At 40.3% G+C, this 26,893-nt stretch overlaps 1 protein-coding gene across 1 annotated transcript; it reads left to right on the top strand.

The window, feature by feature from the left end:
* Positions 1-24,194: 24,194 nt before the first annotated feature.
* On the top strand, positions 24,195-25,511 carry Ftmt (ferritin mitochondrial). The gene has a single exon (XM_021150933.2). The coding sequence runs from the start codon at positions 24,277-24,279 to the stop codon at positions 24,988-24,990; it is 714 nt and encodes a 237-aa protein (XP_021006592.1). The 5' UTR covers positions 24,195-24,276; the 3' UTR covers positions 24,991-25,511.
* Positions 25,512-26,893: the final 1,382 nt, after the last annotated feature.

The raw sequence follows: 26,893 nt of genomic DNA on the forward strand, positions 1-26,893 counted from the left end.
ATTTTTTTTAATTTTTAATATTTTTATTATGTATTTTCCTCAATTACATTTCCGATGCTATCCCAAAAGTCCCCCATACCCTCCTCCCCACTTCCCTACCCACCCATTCCCATTTTTTTGGCCCTGGCGTTCCCCTGTACTGGGGCATATAAAGTTTGTGTGTCCAATGGGCCTCTCTTTCCAGTGATGTCCAACTAGGCCATCTTTTGATACATATGCAGCTAGAGTCAAGAGCTCCGGGGTACTGGTTAGTTCATAATGTTGTTCCACTAATAGGGTTGCAGATCCCCTTTAGCTCCTTGGGTACTTTCTCTAGGTCCTCCATTGGGAGCCCTGTGATCCATCCAATAGCTGACTGTGAGCATCCACTTCTGTGTTTGCTAGGCCCCGGCATAGTCTCACAAGAGAGAGCTATATCTGGGCCCTTTCAGCCAACGCTTGCTAGTGTATGCAATGGTGTCAGCGTTTGGAAGCTGATTATGGAGTGGATCCCTGGATATGGCAGTCTCCAGATGGTCCATCCTTTCATCTCAGCTCCAAACTTTGTCTCTGTAACTCCTTCCATGGGTGTTTTGTTCCCAATTCTAAGAAGGGGCACAGTGTCCACACTTTGGTCTTCATTCTTCTTGAGTTTCATGGGTTTGGGCTAATATCCACTTATCAGTGAGTACATATTGTGTGAGTTCCTTTGTGATTGTGTTACCTCACTCAGGATGATGCCCTCCAGGTCCATCCATTTGCCTAGGAATTTCATAAATTCATTCTTTTTAATAGCTGAGTAGTACTCCATTGTGTAAATGTACCACATTTTCTGTATCCATTCCTCTGTTGAGGGGCATCTGGGTTCTTTCCAGCTTCTGGCTATTATAAATAAGGCTGCTATGAACATAGTGGAGCATGTGTCCTTCTTACCGGTTGGGACATCTTCTGGATATATGCCCAGGAGAGGTATTGCTGGATCCTCCAGTAGTACTATGTCCAATTTTCTAAGGAACCACCAGACTGATTTCCAGAGTGGTTGTACAAGCTTGCAATCCCACCAACAATGGAGAAGTGTTCCTCTTTTTCCACATCCTCGCCAGCATCTGCTGTCACCTGAATTTTTGATCTTAGCTATTCTGACTGGTGTGAGATGGAATCTCAGGGTTGTTTTGATTTGCATTTCCCTGATGATTAAGGATGTTGAACATTTTTTCAGGTGCTTCTCTGCCATTCGGTATTCCTCAGGTGAGAATTCTTTATTCAGTTCTGAGCCCTATTTTTAATGGGGTTATTTGATTTTCTGGAGTCCATCTTCTTTAGTTCTTTGTATGTATTGGATATTAGTCCCCTATCTGATTTAGGATAGGTAAAGATCCTTTCCCAATCTGTTGGTGGTCTTTTTGTCTTATTGATGGTGTCTTTTGCCTTGCAGAAGCTTTGCAGTCTCATGAGGTCCCATTTGTCAATTCTCGATCTTACAGCGCAAGCCATTGCTGTTCTATTCAGGAATTTTTCCCCTGTGCCCATATCTTCAAGGCTTTTCCCCCACTTTTTCCTCTATAAGTTTCAGTGTCTCTCTGGTTTTTTTCAGGAAGGAAAGGATTTATTTTACCCACAGTTTTACATGGCAGTTCATCATCCAAAGCAGTCAGGGCAGGAATTCGAGCAGGATAGGAACCCAGAGGCAGGAGCTGATGCAGAGATCATAGACGGGTGCTGCTCATTGGCTTGTTCCCCAAAGCTTGCTCAGCCTGCTTTCTTAAAGAACCCAGGACCACAAGCCCAGAGATGACACCACCTACAATGAGCTAGGCCTCCTCCACATAAATCACTAATTAAGAAAACACCCTATAGGCTTGCCTACAGCCCTTTCTTTTTTTTTTTTTTTTTTTTTGATATTGGCTTATTGCTTTCTTTTTTTTTTAATATTTTTATTACATATTTTCCTCAATTACATATCCAATACTATCCCAAAAGTCCCCCATAGTGCCCCCCACTTCCCTACCCACCCATTCCCATTCTTTTGGCCCTGGCATTCCCCTATATTGGGGCATATAAAGTTTGCAAGTCCAATGGGCCTCTCTTTCCATTGATGGCCGACTAGGCCATCTTTCGATACATATGCAGCTAGAGACAAGAGCTCCGGGGTTCTGGTTAGTACATCATGTTGTTCCAACAATAGGGTTGCAGATCCCTTTAGCTCCTTGGGTACTTTCTCTAGCTTCTCCATTGGGAGCCCTGTGATACATCCAATAGCTGACTGTGAACATCCACTCCTGTGTTTGCTAGGCCCCGGCATCGTCTCACAAGAGACAGCTATATTTGGGTCCTTTCAGCAAAATCTTGCTAGTGTATGCAATGGTGTCAGCGTTTAAAAGCTGATTATGGGACGGATCCCTGGATACAGCAGTCTCTAAATGGCCCATCCTTTCATCACAGCTACGAACTTTGTCTCTGTAACTCCTTCCCTGGGTGTTTTGTTCCCAATTCTAAGAAGGTGCACAGTGTCCACATTTTTGTCTTCATTCTTCTTGAGTTTCATGCGTTTATCAAATTGTATCTTATATCTTGGGTATCCTGAGTTTTGGGCTAATATCCACTTATCAATGAATACATATTGTGTGAGTTCTTTTGTGATTGTGTTACTCCTACAGCCCTTTCTTAAGGAGGTATTTTCTAAATTGAGGTTCCCCATTCTCGGATGACTTTAGTTTATGTCAAATTGACCAGCACATTCATGCTTACTTTTTTTTTTTTTGTCACAACTCCATTTTTTTAAACAATTAAAATAGATTTTATACACCACATAATTCACCCATTTAAGGTGTACAATTCCCCGGGTTTGATGATTTTCACAAGGTTGTGTCACTATCACCATGGTTTAATTTTACTTTTTTTTTTTTTGTCTCTGGTTTTATGTGAAGTTCCATGATCCACTTAGATTTGACCATAGTACAAGGAGATAGGAACGGATCGATTTGCATTCTTCTACATGATAACAACCAGTTGTGCCAGCACCATTTGTTGAAAATGCTGTCTTTCTTCCACTGGATGATTTTAGCTCCCTTGTTGAAGATCAAGTGAACATAGGTGTGTGGGTTCATTTCTGGGGAGCTTTTAGTTACTGAATTCCAAATTTTATGAATGAGCTAATACCATTATTATGTGAGGAATTCACCTCCTTTTGCTAACTATATTAGCTACTTATCTTGTTGCTATGTTGAATTCTCCAACTAAAAATACCTAAAGGAAACTGGGTTTTTTTGTTCTAACCATTAGTAGGGAAATCAAGGAAATGGGCTTGAGGCAGCCGGTCACATTACTCCACAGTGGGGAAGCAGAGTGTGCAGAGTGCTCGCGCTCTGCCCACATTCTCTTTACTGTACAATTCTGCATAACCTGATAGCCATACCCCAAAGTGCATCTCCCAACTGACTCTAGACCTCATTGAGTTGACAACAGAGGTTCACCATCTCAAGAGCTCTTGTTCTGCCTCAGCCCTTCTGATGCTGGAAGATGGCTGATGCCTGATCCAACCCCCTTGTGCTGAACTTCCAGTCTCCAGCAGGACAGGTTTGTCCTGATCCCTCTTTCTGGCATAATCCTCATAGCAATACAAAAGATCCCAGACAAACAGCATTCGTTGAAATGGCCAATATTAGAAAGTTAAGGTCTAGTATATTTTGAGGATAAATCTGAAAATTAGGGATTACAGAATAGAAAATATCAGAGCCATTAACTTAATTATGAATTATTAATTTTAGATTTTTAAATTGTGTCAAATTAACAAAATCAACCACTGCAGAGGGATAAGGCAGAGTATACACATATTTTTCTATAGAAACTTTCAGTTCAGCCCATGGACAGGCCAGATGTCAGATATATGAATAACATTTTAAACTCATTATTACATCAAAATGACATCAATACCTTTGGGCATACACTAGTCTTAGATTCTAATTAGTTCTAACTAGTGAACTTCCAGCAATCTTTGTGTTTGGTTTTATCTCAGGTAAATACTTTATCTATTACAGAAAGCAAGAGAAAACAGAAAACCACTATAACATTCTTTACAGCACACTCATTCTTGCTTCTATTTTCTGTATTGTGCTACAAATACGATAAAGCCTCTCTGGACAGAAGCCTTGAGCTGTGAGTAAAGTGTGCCTGATTGACACTTACCAAAGGCAAATGAGTAAAATTCCACTTTATGCAGAGAAGAAAGGGGAGGAAAGTTTGTATTTTTAAAAATCAACTAGGCAAAAGAGGAATTTATAACTTTGTAGTAAAATATTTAATGGCAACTAGGAACAGCTTCAAAACACCCTTCATATACTTTCTCAAAATATCTCCATATTTCATTTATTTTAGTGCTCTTCCCAGGAGGCATGCTTGAGTGAATATCATCAGTTTGGTGAGTGAAAGTTTGATAAAACCATTTCCTGTATCACCAAGATACATCTACAGTTTTGCTTTGGGCTTATAATTAAATGAACCACAAAACTCTCATTTATTAAAATTCATTGCATAGTTTTCAACAAAAATATATTCAGGCTCAAGGGCAGCAAGGAGCCATTAAAATGTTATTGAACTGAAATTTGTATTTTTACTCCAGAAAATAGTAGGTGTAAGTAAAATCTATATTTTCTTCACCCTGTTACAAGTCATGTCTAAGGGGACCAAGTTAATAACAAAGTTAATAGAAAATATTTTTACAAGTGTGTGGTGATAAAATATGAATAACATTTTTAAACATAGTTTTACATCAAAATGACTGCAATACCTGTGAGCATACATGAGCTTTAGATACTAATTATTGCAACTATTGTCCTTTCCAGTAGGCCTGCCTATTTGAATTGGTTCATTTACTCTACTTCATTATTGTCAATATTTTCTACTATGCATTGCCATCTCAATTCATCCCTCAATTGTTAGAACTTCTTGTACTGTGCCACCAACTCAGCTGCTGTCTATAAACATGACTAAAACCACTAGGGTCTGCTTGGAGACTGCCTCCCATCCAACCTGTGAGTATGAGCTCCTGAGAGTAACTTTTTATAACTTCAATATTAAAAGATAAAGATAAAGGAAGTTAGCAAAATAATTCTTGATCATGCTGTGTTCTTTGTTGTTGTTGTTTTGTTTTGTTTTGTTTTTTCTTTTTTCGAGACAGGGTTTCTCTATATAGCCCTGGCTGTCCTGGAACTCACTTTGTAGACCAGGCTGGCTTTGAACTCGGAAATCTGCCTGCCTCCAGAGTGCTGGGATTAAATGTGTGTACCATCACCACCCAGCTGATCATGCTGTGTTCTTAAATAGAATACACAAAGTAAATTTGCATGCTCTTCTCCCAGCCAATCCAGTTTTTATAATCAGACACAACTGTGGCCTGTACCAGTCTTCTTAGATGCTATTCTTCATTTATTCAGTTGGTTTTTTTTCTCTGCCTTTTGTGTATTTATATATCCACCCCTTTGTTCTCTCCAGATATGGGAATACACTTTTACCCCCACTGAGACCATTTATGTGTATTTCTTATTAACACAAAGAGACTTGTTATACTGATAATTAACCCACGGTACAAGAGTAAAACTATTTCCCAGAAAAGAATTTATTTAAGAGTTTTAATAAGGAATATATGCTATAAGAGAGGAGCTAGGCACATGTCCCAGCAGTTTGTACTCCTGCAGAGGACCTGGGTTCAATTCCCAGAACCCACATAACAGCTTACAACCTCTATAACTCTACTGTCAGGGGATCTGATGCCTCTCTGGACCTCCAAGGGCAACAGATACATTCATGGCACAGATACACATATGCAGGCAAACATGTACACAATATATATGCTATGGAAGAGACAGTAACATGATAAGAAAAAAATCTCAGAGAGAGAAGAACTCCTCTGAGGAAGACCAGGGTCCTTTTACATCAGGTAAAAGAAATTGTCTGGCTTCGCCTCCTAGATTTGCATAGGGTCATATTGCTGAGAATGGGAGATATAATCCTATGAGAGCAAAAACCCCAAAGTAGCAATTTAGAGAATGCTCTTGCTTGGTACCAGAGACAGGAGAAGAGAGTTCTCATTCTCTTGCTTTATTACCTCTTACCCTTAATCTATAAGTGAAGATGTGATTGAAACTAAGAAGAAGCACCGGGGCATCTCCTGGTTGGGCAAACCAGATGAACTGGCTCATCTCTCCCCTAATATTGCATGCACGTTCTGCCACAAGTTATTTTGAAAGCCCCCAGACTGCCATCTCCATGGCATCCTATTCCTGGGGACCCATCCTCATGATATGGCAGCTCTTCCTCTCTCTAAAGCTTCCATTCACAAAGCTGTAGTATCTTCTCCCTAAAACCCACCTTTTGCAAGCATTTGGAGGCTCTAGAAGCTTTGGCATTGTTGAATTTTGCAGGAGCCTTGTCCAAGAGCTAAGCTCACATGAACCAAGGGGTAAGGTTTCTTATAAGTTCAATGATATCTCATATTTCCTGTGTCAATAGTTGAGTAAGTAGAAGTGGGCATTTTACTGTCATATCAGACGACATTCTGGGTAACACCATGTCTGTCCTGACCTTTGGGAGCCATTAGGAATTAATTAGGAATTAGCTTGTAGGAGGTATCACAGGTATTGGGTCAGACTTCCAGCAGTCGTGGTCTGAAGCGATACTGCTTTTTGTTTTTGTCTTTTCATTTAGGAGGCTTTAATCTCCACAGACAACAAAAAGTTATCCTTGTCTTTATACTTTATTCTTTTATAAAAAAAATAAAGCTGTGCATGGCAGTTGTACAACTCTCCTGCAATCTATCACTTCCACTTTGCTTCATTTTTAATTTTTACATATTACCCAGAAATAAAGGTAATGTACATTTTATGAAATCTTTCTGGGATGTCTTTTTCTAGATGACTGATTTCTCAGGATGAGAATGCTAAGGGATGGGTTTTGCTAGGTACCTAGCTAAATAGTGGAAGACTTGATGGTCATTGAGAATCCTGCCTCATTATCCGTAGTCCGTAAAACCAGGAAATGAAACTGCATGACTCGAGTTATTAGATGAATCTGGAGGTCCTATTGGCTGTTGCCTCTGCCAAATGAACTGAAGGTTTGGATTAAAGGAGAAGATAGTTTTATTCAAGTACAAGCTCAGAACAGTAGGCTAAAGACATCTCAAGAATAAATTAATTAAAAGAAAGGAAAGGATAAAGAAGGAAGAGAGGGAGAAAGGAAGGATGTAGAAAGAGAAGGGAAAAAAGAGGAAGAGGAAAGAAAGGCAGTCATTATATGTCCCTGTCACCTTTTCAAAAGGGAAAGATCTCAGAGATTTTTTGTTTTGTTTTGTTTTGTTTTGTTTTGTTTTTTTTTCGAGGCAGGGTTTCTCTGTGTAGCCCTGACTGTCCTAGAACTCACTTTGTAAACCAGGCTGGCCTCAAACTCAGAAATCCACCTGCCTCTGCCTCCCAAGTGCTGGGATTAAAGGCGTGTACCACCACTGCCCGGCAATCTCAGAGATTTTATGACTGTGAGTTCAAGACTCCCATGGTTACCAATAGTTCATTGGCCTTGGATATGTTCTTTCACCAGCAAGCTTTTAAGTAGGAATATGCTCTATCTTCTCCTGGAAAAAAAAAAAAAAGCTTCAAAACTTGAGAGATGATTCAGCAGTTAAGAGTACTTTCTGTTCTTCCAGAGGACCTGGGACTTGATTTCCAGAACCTATGTCAGACAGTTTACAAGCACTTGTGACTTTAGCTCTAGGGAATCTGATGCTTTCCTTTGACCTCTAGAGGTACCAAGACACAATCCACCCCATCTACCTATAAAGACACATAAAAATATCTCATTTCCTAGTTTTACAGGAATCTCTATCCAACTAGAGGTACAAAAAATGCAATAAAGCTTTAAAAAAGAAAATCAGCTTTAGGTCTGTCTGTCTTAGTCATTGTTCTACTGGTATGAAGAGACTCCATAACCACAGCAACTCTTGTAAAAGAAAGGATTTAACTGGGGCTGGCTTAGAATTTTTGAGGTTTAGTCTACTATTGTCATTATTATCATTATTGTCAAGTGAAAGGCATGTCAACATGAACACAAACACAATGCACTCCTCCTGCCGCCTACACACTAAGCCTGACTTGAGCTTTTGAAATCCCAGAGCCCACCTCCAGTGACACACTTCCTCCAATGACACCGCATTTACTCAGTAAGGCCACACCTCCTAGTCCTTCTCAAGTAGCACTGCTCCCTAATGACCATGCTTTTAAATGTATGAGCCTATGGGGGCCATTCCTATTCAAACCATCACAAGCCCTGACATCATTGCTCCTGTTAACAGATTAATGCAAAGCTGACAGGGATATATAGTGACTACCTTTCTTCAGACTTGAATAGCCTAAAAGGAGGAGAGCATGGCAATTGCCTCTCCTTCAAATCGAAGATATTATGAGGAAGAGCAGCAACAGTCTAGACAAAAAGGAAGAAGATGGAACACTGGGCCTTTGTTGGTATCCTTCAAAGAAAAGTTATTTCCTCCTTGTAAAATCTGGCTATTTTTTATGAATTCATTTTTATTCTATCATCTATCTTCTTTTTTAAAGTTTTCTGTTACATGAATAATGGTCACAAGAATGTGACCTGAGTTGTGTCTGTGACCCTGAATAGAAACATGACATTCTGAACTTCTGAAATGCCCACAAGGTCACAAGATTACTCTCTAGATGGAGGCTATAATAGCATTCTCCTCCTATGAATGATGAATCTAAATGGGCCTTGGCAGGAAAATGCCTCTCAGGAAAGCTATGTGTTCCAGAGACATCAGGAATAGTTTAAAACTTACCTTAAAATACACTTAACCATGGTGCTGGTCTCTCTAGTTGTAGTCTACTCCAGTTCCTGGACAGGGATTTTCTATGTAATGGTCCCTCTGGCTTGCACCAACTCTCACCATAGAGGATGGTCCACATTACCTTGTAACAAACTCCTGCATTCTACATTACATGATTGTACTGTGTGATAAACACAATGTCGAAAAAGTGATTAACACTAAATTTATGAATTCAGTGGTTTTGAAGGCAGCAAGTTGGTAGATACTTCACTTTCCTTGATAGCCCGTCCCTAGAAAAGCTCCTTTATTCCTGTCTTAACTACCAAGATTGACTTTGAAATCACACATTACAGAGTAAATCTGTAATTATATGTATACCTACATAACATAGAGTGACTACAAAGAGTTAAGAGGTTGCAGAAACTCAAGAATTTGCAGACGCCAGAAAAACAGGGAAACTGGGAGAAATCCAAAGATGTTTGTGAGAAGTGTGATAACCAATCAACCAGAGCCTTTGGGAGAGGCAGCTGTTGTTGTAGGCTACGAGGTCAGAGTTGAGAGCAGCTTTAGAAGGGAAAAGGCAAGACATGGTCTAGACAAATGAATGATGGAAAGATGGATAGCAGATCCATATAGGTGAACAGAGAATGATGAGATGGTAATCCAAGTAGGCTATGTTAACAGGAAAGACTGAGTTGAGACAATATTCTGTACACAGATTAGAGTTATTTGCCCTAGGTTCAATTAGATACGTTCACCATCAGTGTTATGTGTCCACTCATTATGGGGTCCACATAAAAGAGTTATAGCTTTTCCTTGGTCTTGAATGCCACTGGTAAGCTCTCAGTTCTGATTTTTCTGATACGGGTTTAAAACCTCCGAGTGCCCCTGCAATCCCAACTGACTTTGATAATTTATAAGGTGGCACCTTTTGTGACCTCAGAAGTAAATAATTTATCAGTCTATATAGTGTGAGTGATATCAAACAGAGTCATTCAATCTCTACTCAGATGCAGAATCATGCTCCATATTTAAAATGGAATCAAATGCTGCTTATAAAATGGAGCCTCTCTGAACTAGTCACATTCGGAAGACATGCACAGGATGGAGTTACTGAGACAAGGGCACACACAGATCTCAACACTGTGGTCCACGATAGTCTACTCTGAATTCTTTTGACAGATCAGAAGGCCAGAGAGCAGTGGAAAGGGCAGGATGAGATCCCAGTTACTATGTCTTCTGGAGCCAGTGGTTTCCTGAGTTTGCTTCCTATCCTCAAGAAGAAAAGAGATACATGGACAGAATGAGCAGAGAACATGAAGATTTATTAAGGAAAAGTGAGTCAGAACCCTCAAGCCCAGGAGTGATTCAAAGAAAAGCACACCACCTTGCTGTCCTACTCAGTGCCCTTTTCTGATTCTGATGGTGGTAACTGGGCAGACCCTGGGGGAAGCTTTACCCATCATTCCATTAGTGCCTCATGATCTGAACCAGTAAGGGTTCCTATCTATCCTCTGCCTGTTTTCTGTTTACAACTGGAGAAATGACAGTGTAAAAGTGTAAAGCTTTTACAGAGGAGTGATCATGTTTTCTGTGCCAACTAATTTTACTTGTTTTGCTGAGTGCCAGTGATTCACTTCCCTTTCCTGTTAATTGTGTTAATTTGCTCCAGTTAATTGAGTAAATGACTATTCTAAATACGAATTTGTGTGTGTGTGTGTGTGTGTATGAGTGTGTGTGTATATGTGTTGAATATGCATATCTATTTGTTATATGCATGTACATTTGTGAAGGTAGGTATATATATATGCACACCTGCATGCATAGGTCAGGGATTCTGTGGTGTATCTGCCTTTATTGTTCTCCATCTTATATTTTGATATAAGTCTCTCACTGAAGGTAGAGATCACCAATTTGGCATAATTAGACATCCTTTGAGCTCCAAGGACCTACTTTGTATGCCACCATACTGGGATGGCATCACACCCAGTCCTGTTGAACTGGCTTTTGTAAATACCACCATTTATAAAATATATATACATATATATATATACAGATAGATAGATAGATAGATAGATAGATAGATAGATATAGATATATAGATATACATCTCAAAATTCTAAAGGAATAACAGGTTATTCTAGAATTTGAGTGATCATGGACTAGGAACAAGGATTCATGTTAACGCATATACATATTTCAATTTGGTAACATAAAATTTTTGCAGTAACTATTCAAAAGAAAGCATAGACCAAGAAATCTTTTAAACATGTTGGGGAACATCAAGAGGGTAGGAGACAACAAAGCAGAGAAATATCTATTATAGGTCCCAAATTCTGTTCTGGCTTGGTGGACACTAGTGGTCTGTTATCACTTGAAGATGTACCTCATCATTACAAGGACATGTGTGTGTGTGTGTGTGTGTGTGATAGCATGCACAGAGGTGAGCAATGAATGGCTATTAAGGTGCCTAAAGTAACCCAAGACACCTTGGCCCAGGATATGCACTGTCATCAGTCCACAACATTAAAAGCTTTCATTGGTCAATCATCTTTGCAGAAACCTTAACATAGGAACATCTATATTTTTTTTCCTTGAACTTCAGGTCACACCATCAACAACAACAAAAAAATTGACTGAGTGGCTTTATTTCTTCTATAACAATATGTTCCACCTGGTCATCTCAGGGATAAGTCAGGGTAGCTTTGTCATTTAGGCATAATATGGCTTCATTAGCCTAATAGAGCAGAGATGAACTTAGCAAATAGTAATGGCAATGAAATAAGAACAATATACCTAAGGTCTATGGTTATGGCAATGAGGCTACTACCACTCCCTACTAGAGGGAAAAGGTAAGGCCATAGAACCCTTAAGTGGGATCCCAGCTACTCCTCTCTTCTGCCCCCTAGGCTATGGTGACTTTAAGAGATGCTCCAGTGATACACGAGGTGGAGGTGATACTAGACCTGAACTGCATGATGTAGTCTTCACGAAGTTCTTCCAGTAACGAAGTGAGCTTTGTCAATGAGGCAACTGTTAACGGTCTCCTCCACTCCTGTAAAGGAACCCCTCCACCAGGTTTCTCTAAGAAAGTGCATTTGATCACCAAGTTGGGCTTCAGTATTTCATCAGTGCTCTATCTGGGATAAATAAATACTTGTTCACATACCACCCCCCCCGAACAGTTATGCAGCAAACCCATTATTGGTTTTCTCTATTCAAATGTACAGGCTGTTGATGGGAAAAATATATAATATATTAAGTACACAAAAAGAATAGTGGCCTGAGGCAACTATATACTAGCAACAAAAGATCTAACCCTGCCACAGCTGTCTCCATTTGTAAAACAAGAGACATGAAAGAGGCAAGCTCAAGGGGCTTTTGTAGTTCTAGCATTCTCATCAATTAAGAGAGCACTGCCATGTTATTTAACATTTAAAACACTCCTCTTACATTTTTCTAGTTCCATTCAGATTCTATAAAAGGGTAGATAATTTTGGAAATAATCTTCCAGTTTATAAAGAGTAAATATCAGCACACTAATTCTATTGAGCTCTGCTTCATAACTCTGAGAGGATGGGCCTAGGCAGTATGATGTAGTGTTTAGCACATACAACACCTGGGTATTATCATTTTCCTGCTTTATGGCCCCGGGGGGTGGGGGGGAATCAGTGCTTATGTTTAAATGAATCACTGTATCTTATTTCAAAGTGTTAAAGTTTTGTACAAATAATGGTATCAAATACTAAGCCATTGTCAAAATATTTTAAGGATATAAAATCTATTATGGTCCCTGAAACAAATTAAAAAGACTTTCATATTTACTTGTGAGCCATTATTGAAAGAGCTAAGAAACAGCCGGGAAAATGCAGAAAATATACATATATTCATAAATATTCTATTCCGTTCTAATCTACAAGCTGATCGACTCTTTTGCTGTCACATGACCAATGAGGACAAAAATCACGCAATCTGTGAAAGTAGCATCTCTGCACAGTCCTGGCACTGAGATATCTATCCCTAGCTGGTATTAAGGCAGACAGATGTTTATGAATCTCCTTACAGCATAAAATCTGATACCGCATATTACAGCAAGCAAGAACATCTATGTAGTTGGCTAGAATATCTGCTCACCCCTGCACAACTTGGGAGACACCATCAGCTCTTCCTTCCTTAACTTTGCTGTCCTAGAAAGGACTCCTCACTGACTCAGAGAAAACTAACAAGGGTATCACTCCTCTGTGATTCTGGCAACCCACCCAGAAGTGCCAGCCCAGGGGCCCAGTTTTAGACCATGTACAAGCACAAGCCTAGCTCCTAGCTGACTACTTGCCTAAGTTCTATAAAACCCCCTTTCTTTGGCCCAGATATGGGACTCCACTGATCTTCTCCCGTGAGAGCTGCCATTGAATAAACCTTCTCTTATCTACTTTTAATCTGGTCTAATTTGGCCTATATTTGGCCTAATTTGGCATCTCCAAGCAAGAGAAAAGGTCTACCAATATTCTATCAACTCCAAATCCATTCTTCTCTGAGGTATGATTTGTGTGTTGTCTGTAATGGGCCCATGTGGGTCTGTGGTCCGCCTCGATGCTGGGGTATCTGAATGCAGCTTGGGCAGACAGAATTGATGGGTGCTAGGCTACATTCTATCCTCTCTGACATCAGTGTATGAGAGTTGGGGAACACAGCCTAAGATGGGGGCCCCAGCCTGGGTAAGAAACAGCGCAGGCTTCAGCCAAGGAGGCAGGGGTACCCAAACTCCCAGGCATCCAGTCAAGCTGTGGAGATGGAATGAGGGGGCCTTGTGGGCAGGTGATGAGGCTGGAGGCCTGATGGAGGACGCTGGCATAGCTCAGGTGGTGAGTGTCCAAGTCTGGAGGGCAAAGGAACCTTCTGTGGGAGACTTAGGCAGCATGGTCCTGTGTGACAAAGGCTTACTCTGAAAGCGGTTCTTGATGAGAGAGACAGTCTTTCGTTGTCCAAGCCGTCCATTCATTGTTCATCATGGAAAATGGGTGCATACAACTTACTCTGGGTGGACCCGAGATTAAATACCTTTTGCAGGATGGAATGTCCAGAAGGAGAATTGTATTGGCTAACCCCTCGGCCGGCCCATCTAGATTCCTCATTAGCATGGAGAACTCCATGCTCTGCACTACGTGACTAGGGACCACGATCTTCCTGTGGGGTGTTGTGGTCACGTGCTCCAGGACAGGGACCGGAGTGAGAGTGAGCGAAACACCCTACCATTTTCAGATATGAAAATTTACTGTGATTTCTGAAGCCTGTCAACCTTCCCAGTTTTTGTCTGGTGACATGGTTCCACTTGCCCCACAGACCCAGGCCCAAAGTCTGTTGTAAAACAAGACTTTTCCTGGGGACATGCAACATACATCTCTATTCACCCCCAGGTAGTGAGCCCCACGACAGACCAAAACACAGATACCACCAAATTCCAATTGGATGAACCAATGAGTTTTATCGACATTACTCAGAGGAATATGGGTGAAAGGTTACTTACAGGAACAGAAATAACTGAAAGACAGCTGTTCCGCCACATCACTAAAACCACCTCACCATGAGCGACAGCTCACAAAAAGGAAAGAAAAAAAAAAAAAAAAAAAAAAACCTGGAATCCTGGAGCACATTGCATCTTGGCTCCTCTGAAAGCCTTGTTTACTGATTGCTTCACCTTAGAGTGACCCTCAGCTGTCTTTATTGCTTACTGGGGGCGGGGCCGTTGGAGGGGAGAGTACTGAGTTACAAAGTAAATCTGGTCAGTTTTAGGAACATCCTGAAGCTGTTTTGGGTTTAAAAGGCTGCTCCTCCCCACACACCAGAACCAAATGTTTCAACCTTGGAGGACACTGCTACACAACATTCAACAAGTCCACAGAAATTTTCTCTTTATGATTCCTTTTACTCCAAAGGAAGGTTTCCAGTGCTGCCTTTATTCCTGCATATAATTCTCACATTCCAAGCTTTCAAGACCAGAGCCAAATCCTACTGTTTCTACAAGGCAGCATCTTATCCTTCTCCTGAATCTATTCTTCAGTATTAAGGCAGTACTGAATGCAATGGGTTCACATCTTGAATGCAAAGCCAGAGTAAGACCAGTCAAGACAGAAGGGTGAAAAATGACCTGTTACTTCCATCAGCAAGCAGTGCGCTGGAGCCATTTCCAAAGCACTTGTTCTGTAAACAAAGGAAGTCTGGGACTTTACCTTGGAGACCTATACATATTCCTGTTGGGGGTCACTCATCCCTAAGCACAGTCAGCTAGGAAGTGCATTCCTGACCACACCCGGTTGAAGGTCACATTGTAAATAGATAGATACATTGTTGGGTGGTATGCTTAGTTTGAAGTCACATAGCTCATACACAAAAGAATAAAGTCATGGACAGAAATGCCTCTAAGCATGTTTAGCTTGCACTGTGAAGCTTTAGCGGGAAGTAAAGGAAAGGCTACATTGAAGGCGCATTAACACAGGACTCTGCCTCTGAAGGCATCTGCCTTGCTAAGTTGCCTATGAATAGGGCTGACATTCTGTTTCCACCTGTGATCCTGTCCCTGTATCCTAAGTGCACAGGGACTAGAGTCAGCTTTCTCTTACTTTTCACAGTATCATTTGCTCTTTATACTGTTTTCCATCACTCTATAATCTTTGGCTGCTCCTTGAGCAGTAGACTAGAGCCTGATTGATGTTTATATTTTGTCTTACACTGCTACCCCTTTCTTCCTATTACATTAATTAGTTCATTTCTAATATCTAAATAAACTTAAGTGACTAAACTTTTTACTAATATACGCTAGGAGATGGAATCTGGCATATTTTAACTATTTTATTTCCTCCCCCCCCCTTTTTAAAAATCACAATTTTAATTCTTTGAAAATTTTGTGTATTTCTTCAAGCAGACCCATTCTCTAACCTTCCCCAGGTGTTTGCTCAGAGATTGGTCTAAAATGTAGATTCTAAATGAATTGCAATCACAGACACCATAGCCCTTGGATTTCTATTAGCCTCAACCTGAGTGTGCCGGAGCAAGTGATCAAAGAAAAGAACTAAAATGGAGATAAGAAGAAAAGTACAGAAAGAATATCCCTCTAGAGCAGTGGTTCTCAACCCTTGCTCCCCTTTAATATGGTTCCTCATGTTGTGGTGATCCCCAACCATAAAATATTCCATTGCTTCTTCATAACTCTAATTTTACTCATCTATAAAACATAAATAATGTTGTGAATCTGAATGTAAATATCTGATATGCAGTATATCTGATATGTGACCTCTATGAAAGGGTCATTGGATACCCCACACACACAAGGGGTCACAACCCACAGGTTGAGAACAACTGTTCTAGTGTTTTCAATATTTCCTGAGGTTTAATCTATCCAGTGTCTCTGCTTCTCTGAATAACTCCCCCACGTCAACTGGTTTTTCCTGCAGAAACCAGCTCAGATGCACTGAATTAACACTTCTGGGAAGAGTTGCACACATTTTTACAATACCAAGATTTCTTCTCATTTGTTTGTATCACCTCTTATCTATTAGTACCTACAATAACGACAATATAATATAGCAACAGGAAGTAAGTTAGTGTTAGTATTCCTCAAAAGGTTTGCATGGAAACCTTGTACTGTTCAAGTAAGGTTACCCTCCTCCTCTGTGCTGCATCTAGAAGAGAGGCTATAACTCAAGCACAGAGGTAGGGCTACCTACATCTCCCTGTTGTCTGCTTTGTCACTTCCTGGTTTGCATGCATGTGAAAGTCCAGACTTCTGACTTTACTTCAGGACTCCTTATAAGGCACGTCTGTGAAATCAACTGAGTTACCCTAAAGAAGACCTAACACCAAAGGACAAGCTGTGGCTGCTTTAGAAGGCAGGGACAATGACTATCAAAGGCACTAAGGGTAAGATATTTGCCTTTATTCCTTGAGTCTTTCTTAACTTATTGTGGTTTGATTTGCTATTTGATGAGATTGTAAGAACAAAGGAGCTAAGAATCTTAAAATTATAAACAACAGTTTTACCTGTTTATTTCTTGATTATTGAATTCAAACAGGCTGAAATTACATATAATACATGCTATGCAGCTTACACATGACAAATATTTCAGTATTACTGGAACAGTGAAAACATTACACAAAAGTACTGAAATATTTCATTTTGTTTTCCAGTAAATACATGTGTTACCAGTGCTCTGCCAGTGAGTTATTGCTGAGTGAGTAAGCACTAAGGGAAAGTCGACTGTGTCACTGTTACAGGCTCACAGAGCAGGGGTGATTGTCCTCACTCGGTCTACATTTCGTTTACCTACTTATCCTCTACAAACCCACGAACAATCATAATCCAACCATTGTCTAATGACACCCATTGTTCTAGACACTGTATCTTGTCCTAGTTAGCTTCCTATTACTGTGAAAAAACACTGGTCAAATCAATTTGGGTAAGGAAAGGGTTTATTTGGCTTATATTTGCATGTCACAATATACCATTGAGAAAAGTCAGGTCAAAAACTCAAGCAGAGACCTAATGACAAAATCAGAAAAAAGCAGAGATTGTGGAGGAATGTTGCTTATTTCAGCCTTGCTCCCTTTGTTCTTCCTCTGCCTGCTTTCTTGTAGGCCTGCCTGCCAAGCGAGGCCTGGCCCTCCCATATCAATCACCTATCAAGTACCCCCATAAACATGTTACCAGGCTGTTCTAATGAAGGCAATTCACAAATTGAGGCTTCCTCTTCCCAGGTGTGTCAAGAAGACAATCAAGGCTAACCATCACATGCTATAAAAAAAAGATTAACAGTGCTTCTTGCTCATGGATTCGGATCTCCTTCTTGGTTTATTTATTATTTCTAATAGCATTCATGAAGGAGCATTGAAGGCAGTTTAAATTCTTCTACTTCCCCTACATCAGGCACTAGTACAAAGATATGCTGACTCTCCCACTCCCCTGTCACAATAAATCCAAAGATGTTAGCTTTTTAAACATCTCAGAGAGCATTGTGTTAGAATGTTAGTTAGGGTCTATCTGAGAGTGCCGGAGATAATTAGTAGAGTGAATGAGCTACTTTAGGAATCTGGTGGTTTCATAAATGCAATAATTAATTCAAAATCAATGAAGGGGTTATTATTTTGAATCCCAAAATCAAGTATACTAAGGCTTCTTCTAGCTTGCACCAGAAACAATACATTGTGCTTGGTTCTAGCTCAGTTTTCCAGTCATCTAACACACACACACACACACACACACACACACACACACACACAGGGTTGTGGGGGAGGTGGAAAGAGGAAAAGAAGCCCTTCATCTTTTGAGTGGATTCCAGCAGAAATCAAACAAGCAAACCTTTCATACCTGTGTCGAACCACCCTCTAAGAGATTTCTTAATGATTAAACTGAGACTAACAATATATTCAATAAACACTTCCCCTCAATCAAGGAGTTCTATTAATTCCTGTTTAAAACTCCCAAACACATCAATCAAAACAAAGGCATATTGTATAGTGAATGTAAGTTCCTGGAAAGAAGCCCAACTTCAAACCACAACCTTCTGCAAAGCTGATTAAAACAAATTAGAACTTCAAACATTGTAGAGAATTTGGAACTGTACAGGTTCAGAGCCTAATTACAATTCATCTTGGGTTCGTTGCGCCATCTAATAGCCATTATTTGCCCACCTCTATGTCAACCTAACATTCTGAGAATAACAGACAAAACTTTTGGCACTTTAACTACCTTAATAAAACCACAGGTTTTAACAATCAAAAGACTGAGTCATCAGATAGCATCCATGGTTGATAGCTGGGCTTTGTTTTTGTTGTTGTTTTGTTTTGTTTTTGACTTCACTGTGTCACCTACTTAATGTTCCCACCAATGTGTTTGAAAACTACCTTGAATGATGATGACTGACATTGTTCTGTTAGTGTGAAACTTCACATTGGATTGTGGGATTTAGGGTAACCTAATCTGTGTTCCTCAGTCATGGTCACTCAGATTTGACTCTAGAATAGACTATCTCTCATCTCCTTTGACATGAGGGCCGTATGTGGTTTGGGGAACACAATAGTCATCAATAGACTGATCTCCATACTAGATTTGTCACAGAATTCTTTTAATATGTAATTTCAGAAAACCCTGGCATATCTAATGAGCCTGCCTATGCAACCAACTCTATTGTGTAATATATTCTATTCTCTCTTGTAAAATATTCTATTCTATTGCATAAATGTGCTAATTAAAAGAAATGCAAAAAGCAAGAAGCGATTGTTATTGAAGATGCAAGCACAAAGGGGTCACATCATGTTACTCTCTTCTCTTCCTCATTATTTCTGACTCCACTCCTTTCTTCAAATGCAAAGAGCTGTGTCCAAGCTAAGATATTTCTCAAAGCTTTTCCTATTTAAAATAAGATGTTTTAAAGAAATGAATGTAAGATTTGATCTTATGCACTATTCAAATCAAAGGAAGAGTAATCAAAACAACTTACTTCTATACAAGTCTTTAATTTTTCTCATTGGCCAACAATATCTACAAAGATACCTTATTGGCAATATATGTATAGAGGAAGAAAAACTAAATATTGTGTCCCTTTAGAATCTCTTCAGCCAAATTACAGAGAACTTCTGTGCAACTTCACAGAATTTAAAATACAATATGGACAGCCCCCAAGATAGATTATCTAAATATATTCAGCTAATTTGACAAAATATATGTTTCTATTTCAGTTCATTTAAGCAAATGAAACAATTAGTTTATGTATTCTTAATGTGCATCAAATACTGTGATGTGGCTGGGACAGTTAAGAAGAATAAATCATACTCTTGCTCCTATGAAAATATGCTTATACACAGCTACACACATTCTTGTGTATCAGAATTATAAATGAACTGTCTTAACATCAACAAAGTAGTGCTCAATTCTGAATGCTGTTTTATAAAATCTTGTAGAAAAATACTTGTGCTTGTACTTGAAGGTGTTTTAAAAGATGAGAAAGGCTTCATTACATAGTTAAAGAATGTCAGGAAGGAATTTGAAATGAAAGAAGAGGAATGTGCAGCTGCAAAAGAGGCCCCAGAGTAGCACAAAAGTTTAAAAGGTACTCCAGGGAGAGAGGAAACCATGAAATCTAAGAAGAAATGTCTGGAGAATTGCAGTGTGGGGTGCTCTCTGTATGAATCTTATTAAAAACAACTTTGATTTTACTATAAATACTAGAAATCACAATAGCCACAAAATAAACATATCTACTGTGCAGATCCTTACATCATCAAGGTCTGCCTAATTAAATGGCAAACTTTGTTATGAAGAAAAACACTTGACCAGTTAGTGTGCCATGTCTAAATGCATGCTAGTTGGAGATTCAACATGCATCACATATCTCTCACTGCCCTTGTTCTAGCTATACATTCTATTACACTGGAGCTAAACACTTCAATGAGCGGCATAAATTTTCTTGAGGCACTAACTAGGAGCAGCAAGTTGGTATTTTTTTTTATTAGGTATTTTCCTCAATTACATTTCCAATGCTATCCAAAAAGTCCCCAATACACTACCCCCCCCAGTCCCCCACCCACCCACCCCCACCCCTTGGTATTAATCTCACTCTAAACTGTCATTTTCATAATCTCCCATTAGCAAAGTATGCTTTGCAAATAGCAAAAGTTTGGAGGAAGTAAAAGTAAAATGAGGCTAGGAAAGTGAAATGCCGTGAGGGATTGTGGGTAAACACCACTGATGTTCTACCAGTTTCTGGGTTTTCAGCACCCACGTGTATGTGTGGCACACATTAGGGTACTCATTTGAGAAGAGTGAGACAACTCTAAAACTACTAATTTGACATTCTCATAGAATGAAGTAACTTCCCACTGTTCACAACTGAGAGCAATCATATATAACACATGCATCGTTAGTGATCTAAACAGGCCTCCCCCTTTTCCATTTAATCACATTAATATTTGCTTAGTGGATAATATAAAAAGATGGATTTGGAAAATTAAATGAGAATAGTCAATAAGATCTGCTAGAGAACACTTGTTAGAGAACACTTGTGTGCTCACTCTATGGTAAGCACTGTATTAAATGCTCATATTTAACTTTCTAACCACCTAGGGGACAGCAGGAGTATCATAAATTAGCAACTGAAGAAACTTACCTAAAAACATCATGTGATTTGCTTTGTGAAAAAATAGAAAAAGGATATGTGTGTAATATAAAGAAGACCTGAATAGAACTAGAACTAGGACCAAAGATGGAGATTAGAAAGTCAAGGCTGTCAAAGCAAAAAAAGGAAAAGGAAAAGGGAAGGGGGAAGGGAAGGGAAAAGGGAAGGGAAAAGGGAAGGGAAAAGGGAAGGGAAAAGGGAAGGGAAAAGGGAAGGGAAAAGGGAAGGGAAGAGAAAAAAGAAGGGAAAAGGGAAGGAGAGGGGAAGGGGAGGGGAGGGGAAGGGGAGGGGAGGGGAGGGGTAGGGGAGGGAAAGGAAAAGGAAAAGGAAAAGGAAAAGGAAAAGGAAAAGGAAAAGGAAAAGGAAAAGGAAAAGGAAAAGGAAAAGGAAAAGGGAAAGGGAAAGGGAAAGGGAAAGGGAAAGGGAAAGGGAAAGGGAAAGAGAAAAGACCTTATCAAAAACAGACAATTGGGGGCCCTGTGATCCATCCAATAGCTGACTGTGAGCATCCACTTCTGTGTTTGCTAGGTCCCAGCATAGCCTCACAAGAGACAGCTATGGAGCTCATGTCTCTAGCTGCATATGTATCAGAAGATGGCCTAGTAGGCCATCAGTGGAAAGAGCAGCCCATTGGTCTTGCAAACTTTATATGCCTCAGTACAAGGGAACACCAGGGCCAAGAAGTGGGAGTGGGTGGGTAGGGGAGTGGGGGGGGGGGTATGGGGAACTTTTGGGATAGCATTGGAAATGTAAATGAAGAAAATACCTAATTAAAAAAAAAACAGACAATTGGCAAAGCAGAACAGAAAAACATGCTGTCATTTAATTGTCTCAAGGACACAAATTAAAAATACAACAAAATTCCAATTTACACCTATCACAATGACTTTCTTTTTAACTTTAAATGAATGGTGGTCCCAAGTGTTAGCAAGCCTCAGAAGGAATGTGGACTCAACATGTAAGAGATAATGTCATTGTATGAGAACTTTGGAAAAAGCTGTGCAGTTTGTAAACACTTGAACACATATTCTCCATATCACCTGACCAGTTTAGTATAGATTTAGTATTTATTTACCCAAGAGAAAAACGTACAAACCCACAAAGACCTGTACAGGCATGTCAATCATGGGTTGACTTTAATAGACTAAACTGTATCCAACAGTTTAAATTATTAAACTGGCAAGATAACAGGTAAGACAAAGTGGCGTTTATCTGTAAAATGTTACACAACACTAAAAAGAAACTATGTATCATATTAGTAATACTACAGCATGAACAGACTTTATCATTCTGAATGAAATATACTCAGCTTTGTGCCTAGTGTTATCTACAGAGTATGGGGAGTCTAGAAAATACAGACTAACCTATTATAGAGTGAGGTAAATCTGATCCGTGGGCATCAGGGATAACACCAGGCAGGAAAAGTCAGATTAGGAAGTGCAAAAGGACACAGAAGTGGGTGACAAATGTCATTATCTGGGCTTAGCTGGTGCTCCACAGATGTCCAACTGACACTGTGGTAAATATCTGAAATTCTATATGTAGCAATTATTCATAGATAAATCTGTTAAAATATTTATGCTTTCCTTTATAAAGTCTCTTTTGCTATCACCTTAGTGGGAATCATCACCCACATTTTTGCAACAGTTATCTCTAGGTAGGGAAAGGATTGGAGGTTTGGTTTGGTTTGCTTTTGTTTCCATAACTTCATAAGCATTTTCTTAACACCCCAAAACAATTTTAAACATTGACTTAAGATTAATAGTTCTTCACCGAGGAGAGTGTTAACACATGCTTGTAATCTCAGCTCTCAGGAGCTGGGAGTCAGAAGGATGCAGAACTCAAGGCCAAACTTAGCTACAGAAAATGACACACTGTTATAACTTCTTCAGAATTTAAGGTTCTTTTAAAAAATGCATCTATCTCTACATCAACAAAACAAACAAACAAACAAACAAACAAACAAAAAACAGGAAAGTAAAACCAGCCAGTATGTAAATTAAATACAGCCAGTATGCATATTCTTTCTACTATTCTAAAAGATGACTTCTAAACAAGGAAAGTAAGTTCTGTATTCAAAAAGACAGTGCGCTTTAAAACAGACGACTATATCTTGGGTATCCTAAGTTTCTGGGCTAATATCCACTTATCAGTGAACCCATGATATAAGATACAATTTGCTAAACGCATGAAATTCAAGAAGAACGAAGACCAAAGTGTGGACACTTTGCCCCTTCTTAGAAATGGGAACAAAACACCCATGGAAGGAGTTACAGAGACAAAATTTGGAGCTGTGACGAAAGGATGGACCATCTAGTGATTGCCATATGCAGGGATCCATCCCATAATCAGCTTCCAGACGCTGACACCATTGCATACACTAGCAAGATTTTGCTGAAAGGACCCAGATATAGCTGTCTCTTGTGAGACTATGCTGGGGCCTAGCAAACACAGAAGAGGATGCTCACAGTCAGCTATTGGATGGATCACAGGGCCCCCAATGGAGGAGCTAGAGAAAGTACCCAAGGAGCTAAAGGGATCTGCAACCCTATAGGTGGAACAACAATATGAACTAACCAGTACCCCGGAGCTCTTGTCTCTAGCTGCATATGTATCAAAAGATGGCCTAGTCGGCCATCACTGCAAAGAGAGGCCCATTGGACTTGCAAACTTTATATGCCCCAGTACAGGGGAATGCCAGGGCCAAAAAGGGGGAGTGGGTGGGTAGGGGATGGGGGGGGTGGGTATGGGGGACTTTTGGGATGAAGAAACATGGCATGACTGGGGATGGGTTTCCCTCTTAAAAAAAAAAAAACAGACTACTAAAGTGAAGAATTAACCAGGAGTCATTTGTAATGCTGGATTTCCATAGGACAATTTATTGTGCCTGCCTTTCAGTGTTCCTATGTTCTTAGAAAATTTTAGTGAAGAGAGACTAGGGGCAGTTCTCTGAATCGGTGAGCTTACTCTTACGACAGCCAATTCAGGCAATTCAGACAAACTAATCAACTATACACTATCTAGACCAGAATCTTGTGTTGAGCAATTCAGCACGTTTTGATGAATGGCATCCATCTGTGTTCCCTTTCCCGCGGGCCTAGTGCCACATCCGTGCCTACCGCAACAAATGACAGTTACATAACGTCAGTGGCCAAGATCTCTTAGAACTCTGCATTGTGGAAGAGAAGGGCCGTGTGACGCAGAGGTCATCACTAAGGCTGAGTTCTCATTTAGACCCGACGCTCAGCAGCAGACCTTGTGCTGAGCTTGCCTGACCTCAGTTTCCCCTCCTTTCAAACAGGAGTCATGCTGTCCTGCTTTTGGTTCTTCTCCAAGCACATCAGCTCTGCACTGATGTCCCTGCCCCGTGTGTTACACAGATTCAATGCCCCACAGTGCTTGGCCTTCAGGTATCCATTAAGTCCCCTACTGGCCTCCCCTCCACGCCTCCTGGCCTCGGTGGCTTCCTCCCAGGACTCCACTAGACCTTCCAGGGTCCGCCAGAACTTTCACCCGGACTCGGAGGCTGCTATCAACCGCCAAATCAACCTGGAGCTTTACGCATCCTACGTGTACCTGTCCATGGCTTACTACTTCTCCAGGGATGATGTGGCCTTGTACAACTTCTCCAAGTATTTCCTTCGCCAGTCCCTGGAAGAGAGGGAACATGCAGAGAAGCTAATGAAACTGCAGAACCAGAGAGGAGGCCGGATCTGCCTCCAGGACATCAAGAAGCCAGACAAAGATGACTGGGAATGCGGACTACGGGCCATGGAATGTGCCCTGCTCCTGGAAAAGAGTGTAAACCAGTCGCTGCTGGACTTACATACTCTGGCCTCAGAAAAAGGAGATCCTCATTTGTGTGACTTTCTGGAAACTCACTACCTGCATGAGCAAGTGAAGTCTATCAAAGAATTAGGTGACCACGTGCACAACTTAATCACCATGGGGGCTCCAGCTGCAGGCTTAGCAGAATATCTTTTTGACAAGCACACGCTTGGAAGCGAGAGCAAGCACTAAGACAAGAGGCTGCCTATCTGATACCCCAGTAGGTCCCAAGACCTGGATGGAGTTAGCGATCGCCTGTTTCTTGCCCTTAAAACTTGACTCCGTCTTTACATTCTCCTCCTTCTTTAGACTGTTCTGCCAGTGTTTTGTAGAGAAAATATGCTTAGCCCTGTGCTCACTGCGGCTTTCTACCAACACCAAAATACTAATATTTTCCCAGCCTGAAAGATAACCCAGAATACTATGGTATGACAGGGATGGGAGACAAAACACTTAAGTTCGATACAAGATTATGAATATCTTTGAATATTATTGTCAAGTGCTCTTCCTAACCATAAACCTAAACTGAAATTCCACGATTTCCAATTCCACAATCTGTACTGTCTTAAAAATCTTATGCAAAATGGTCGGTGAGAGAAATATATAATGTATAATAATTGTAAGACAGAGATGATATAGAGTACTTCAAAAATCACACATGCAAAAATTTGACAATTATTCTATTTTCCCAGTGTGTCCCAAGAAGTGGCAGTGGATGGAGACCACCTAGGTATTTTTTTAAAGGTTTCATGTCGAACTTGGTATTAGCCACACCAGGTATCAGTGGTGGTGTTGAGCAGCTCAGTAGGCTCACATTTTAAGGGCTCCGAGAAGACTTTTAATTAAAACCACAGGAAAAATCAGAAATGCCTTATTCCTCTTTTGGTATTTCCTACTGATATGCTATATATACTCTCTCAAGATAGGGATAAATGGGTTTGTTTTGTTACGCTTTCTGCCTTAAAAGTAATTAGCTACAGTGTAACAAAACCGATTGGTTTGGTTTCAGATGCTATACCACAATCTCTAACCACAGGGTTATACAGCCTCTCACTATAACCCAGAGAGAAAATCTTTCATAAGATACATTTTAAAATTATTTATTTTTACACTCCATAATTTATCCCCCCATCCACCCTCTTGCTGCTCCACATCCTCCCCACACCCTGTCTCCATGTGGATGTTCCCACCCCCCTCACCACCTGACCTCTAAACTCCCTGAGACCTCCAGTCTCTTGAGGGTTAAGTGCATCATCTCTGAATGAACACAGACTCAGAAGTCTTCTGCTGTATGTGTGTTGTGGGGCCTCATATCAGCTGGTGTATGTTGCCTGGTTTGGTTGGTGGTCCAGTGTTTGAGAGATCTTGAGGGTCCAGATTAATTGAGACTGCTGGTCACCCTCCTCCTCAGCTTCTTTCAGTCTTTCCCTAATTCAACCACAGGGTATCAGCTGCAAAAGAACTGTGGAGGCAAAAAAACCAAAAATAAATTAATTAATTAATTAATCAAGAATGAAGGGAGCATCCTGGTGGGTAAAGGGATTTTGGAGGGAAGGGGCCAGATGAGTGGGAGATGTTTGGTGAGCAGGAATTAGAAACAACTAGATGAGAATCAATAATGTGATGTCTGGGGGAAGGCTGGGAACAGCAGTGTGTAAGTGCAAGGGTCAAGATGGATGACTTAAGCTAGTAGAGGAATGGGAAAAGGAGATCCCTCTCAGGGTCCGAGAGAGGAAACAATCTGCAGCTTAACCTAAAAAGCATATGAACATCTCTGGTTAATTCGAATCCTCTGGGACACAGATGACAAAACACCAGTATTCAAGAAGCTAGGAAAATCTGGGATGCTTCTAAAAGAAAATGAGGAAAGAGTCATGTGTTGACTCTTAAAGGAAGGTCTTAAAACATTTAAGAGTCTTACATTAGTCTCCTTGAAAGGTTGGCTCCTAGGGAGGAAGAGAAAAGTATTGTTGTTTCATGGAAACTCATTTTTCCATGGACATCAGTACTGCGCTATCAAGAGACCTTCATTCAAAGTCATCAGAAGAAACTCACTACTCCAGATGTTGACCCGAGTTCAATTGACCTGTTCAAA

Source organism: Mus caroli, unplaced genomic scaffold, assembly GCF_978045245.1.
Source record: "Mus caroli unplaced genomic scaffold, Mus_caroli_1 scaffold_19, whole genome shotgun sequence".
Lineage (NCBI taxonomy): Eukaryota > Metazoa > Chordata > Mammalia > Rodentia > Muridae > Mus > Mus caroli.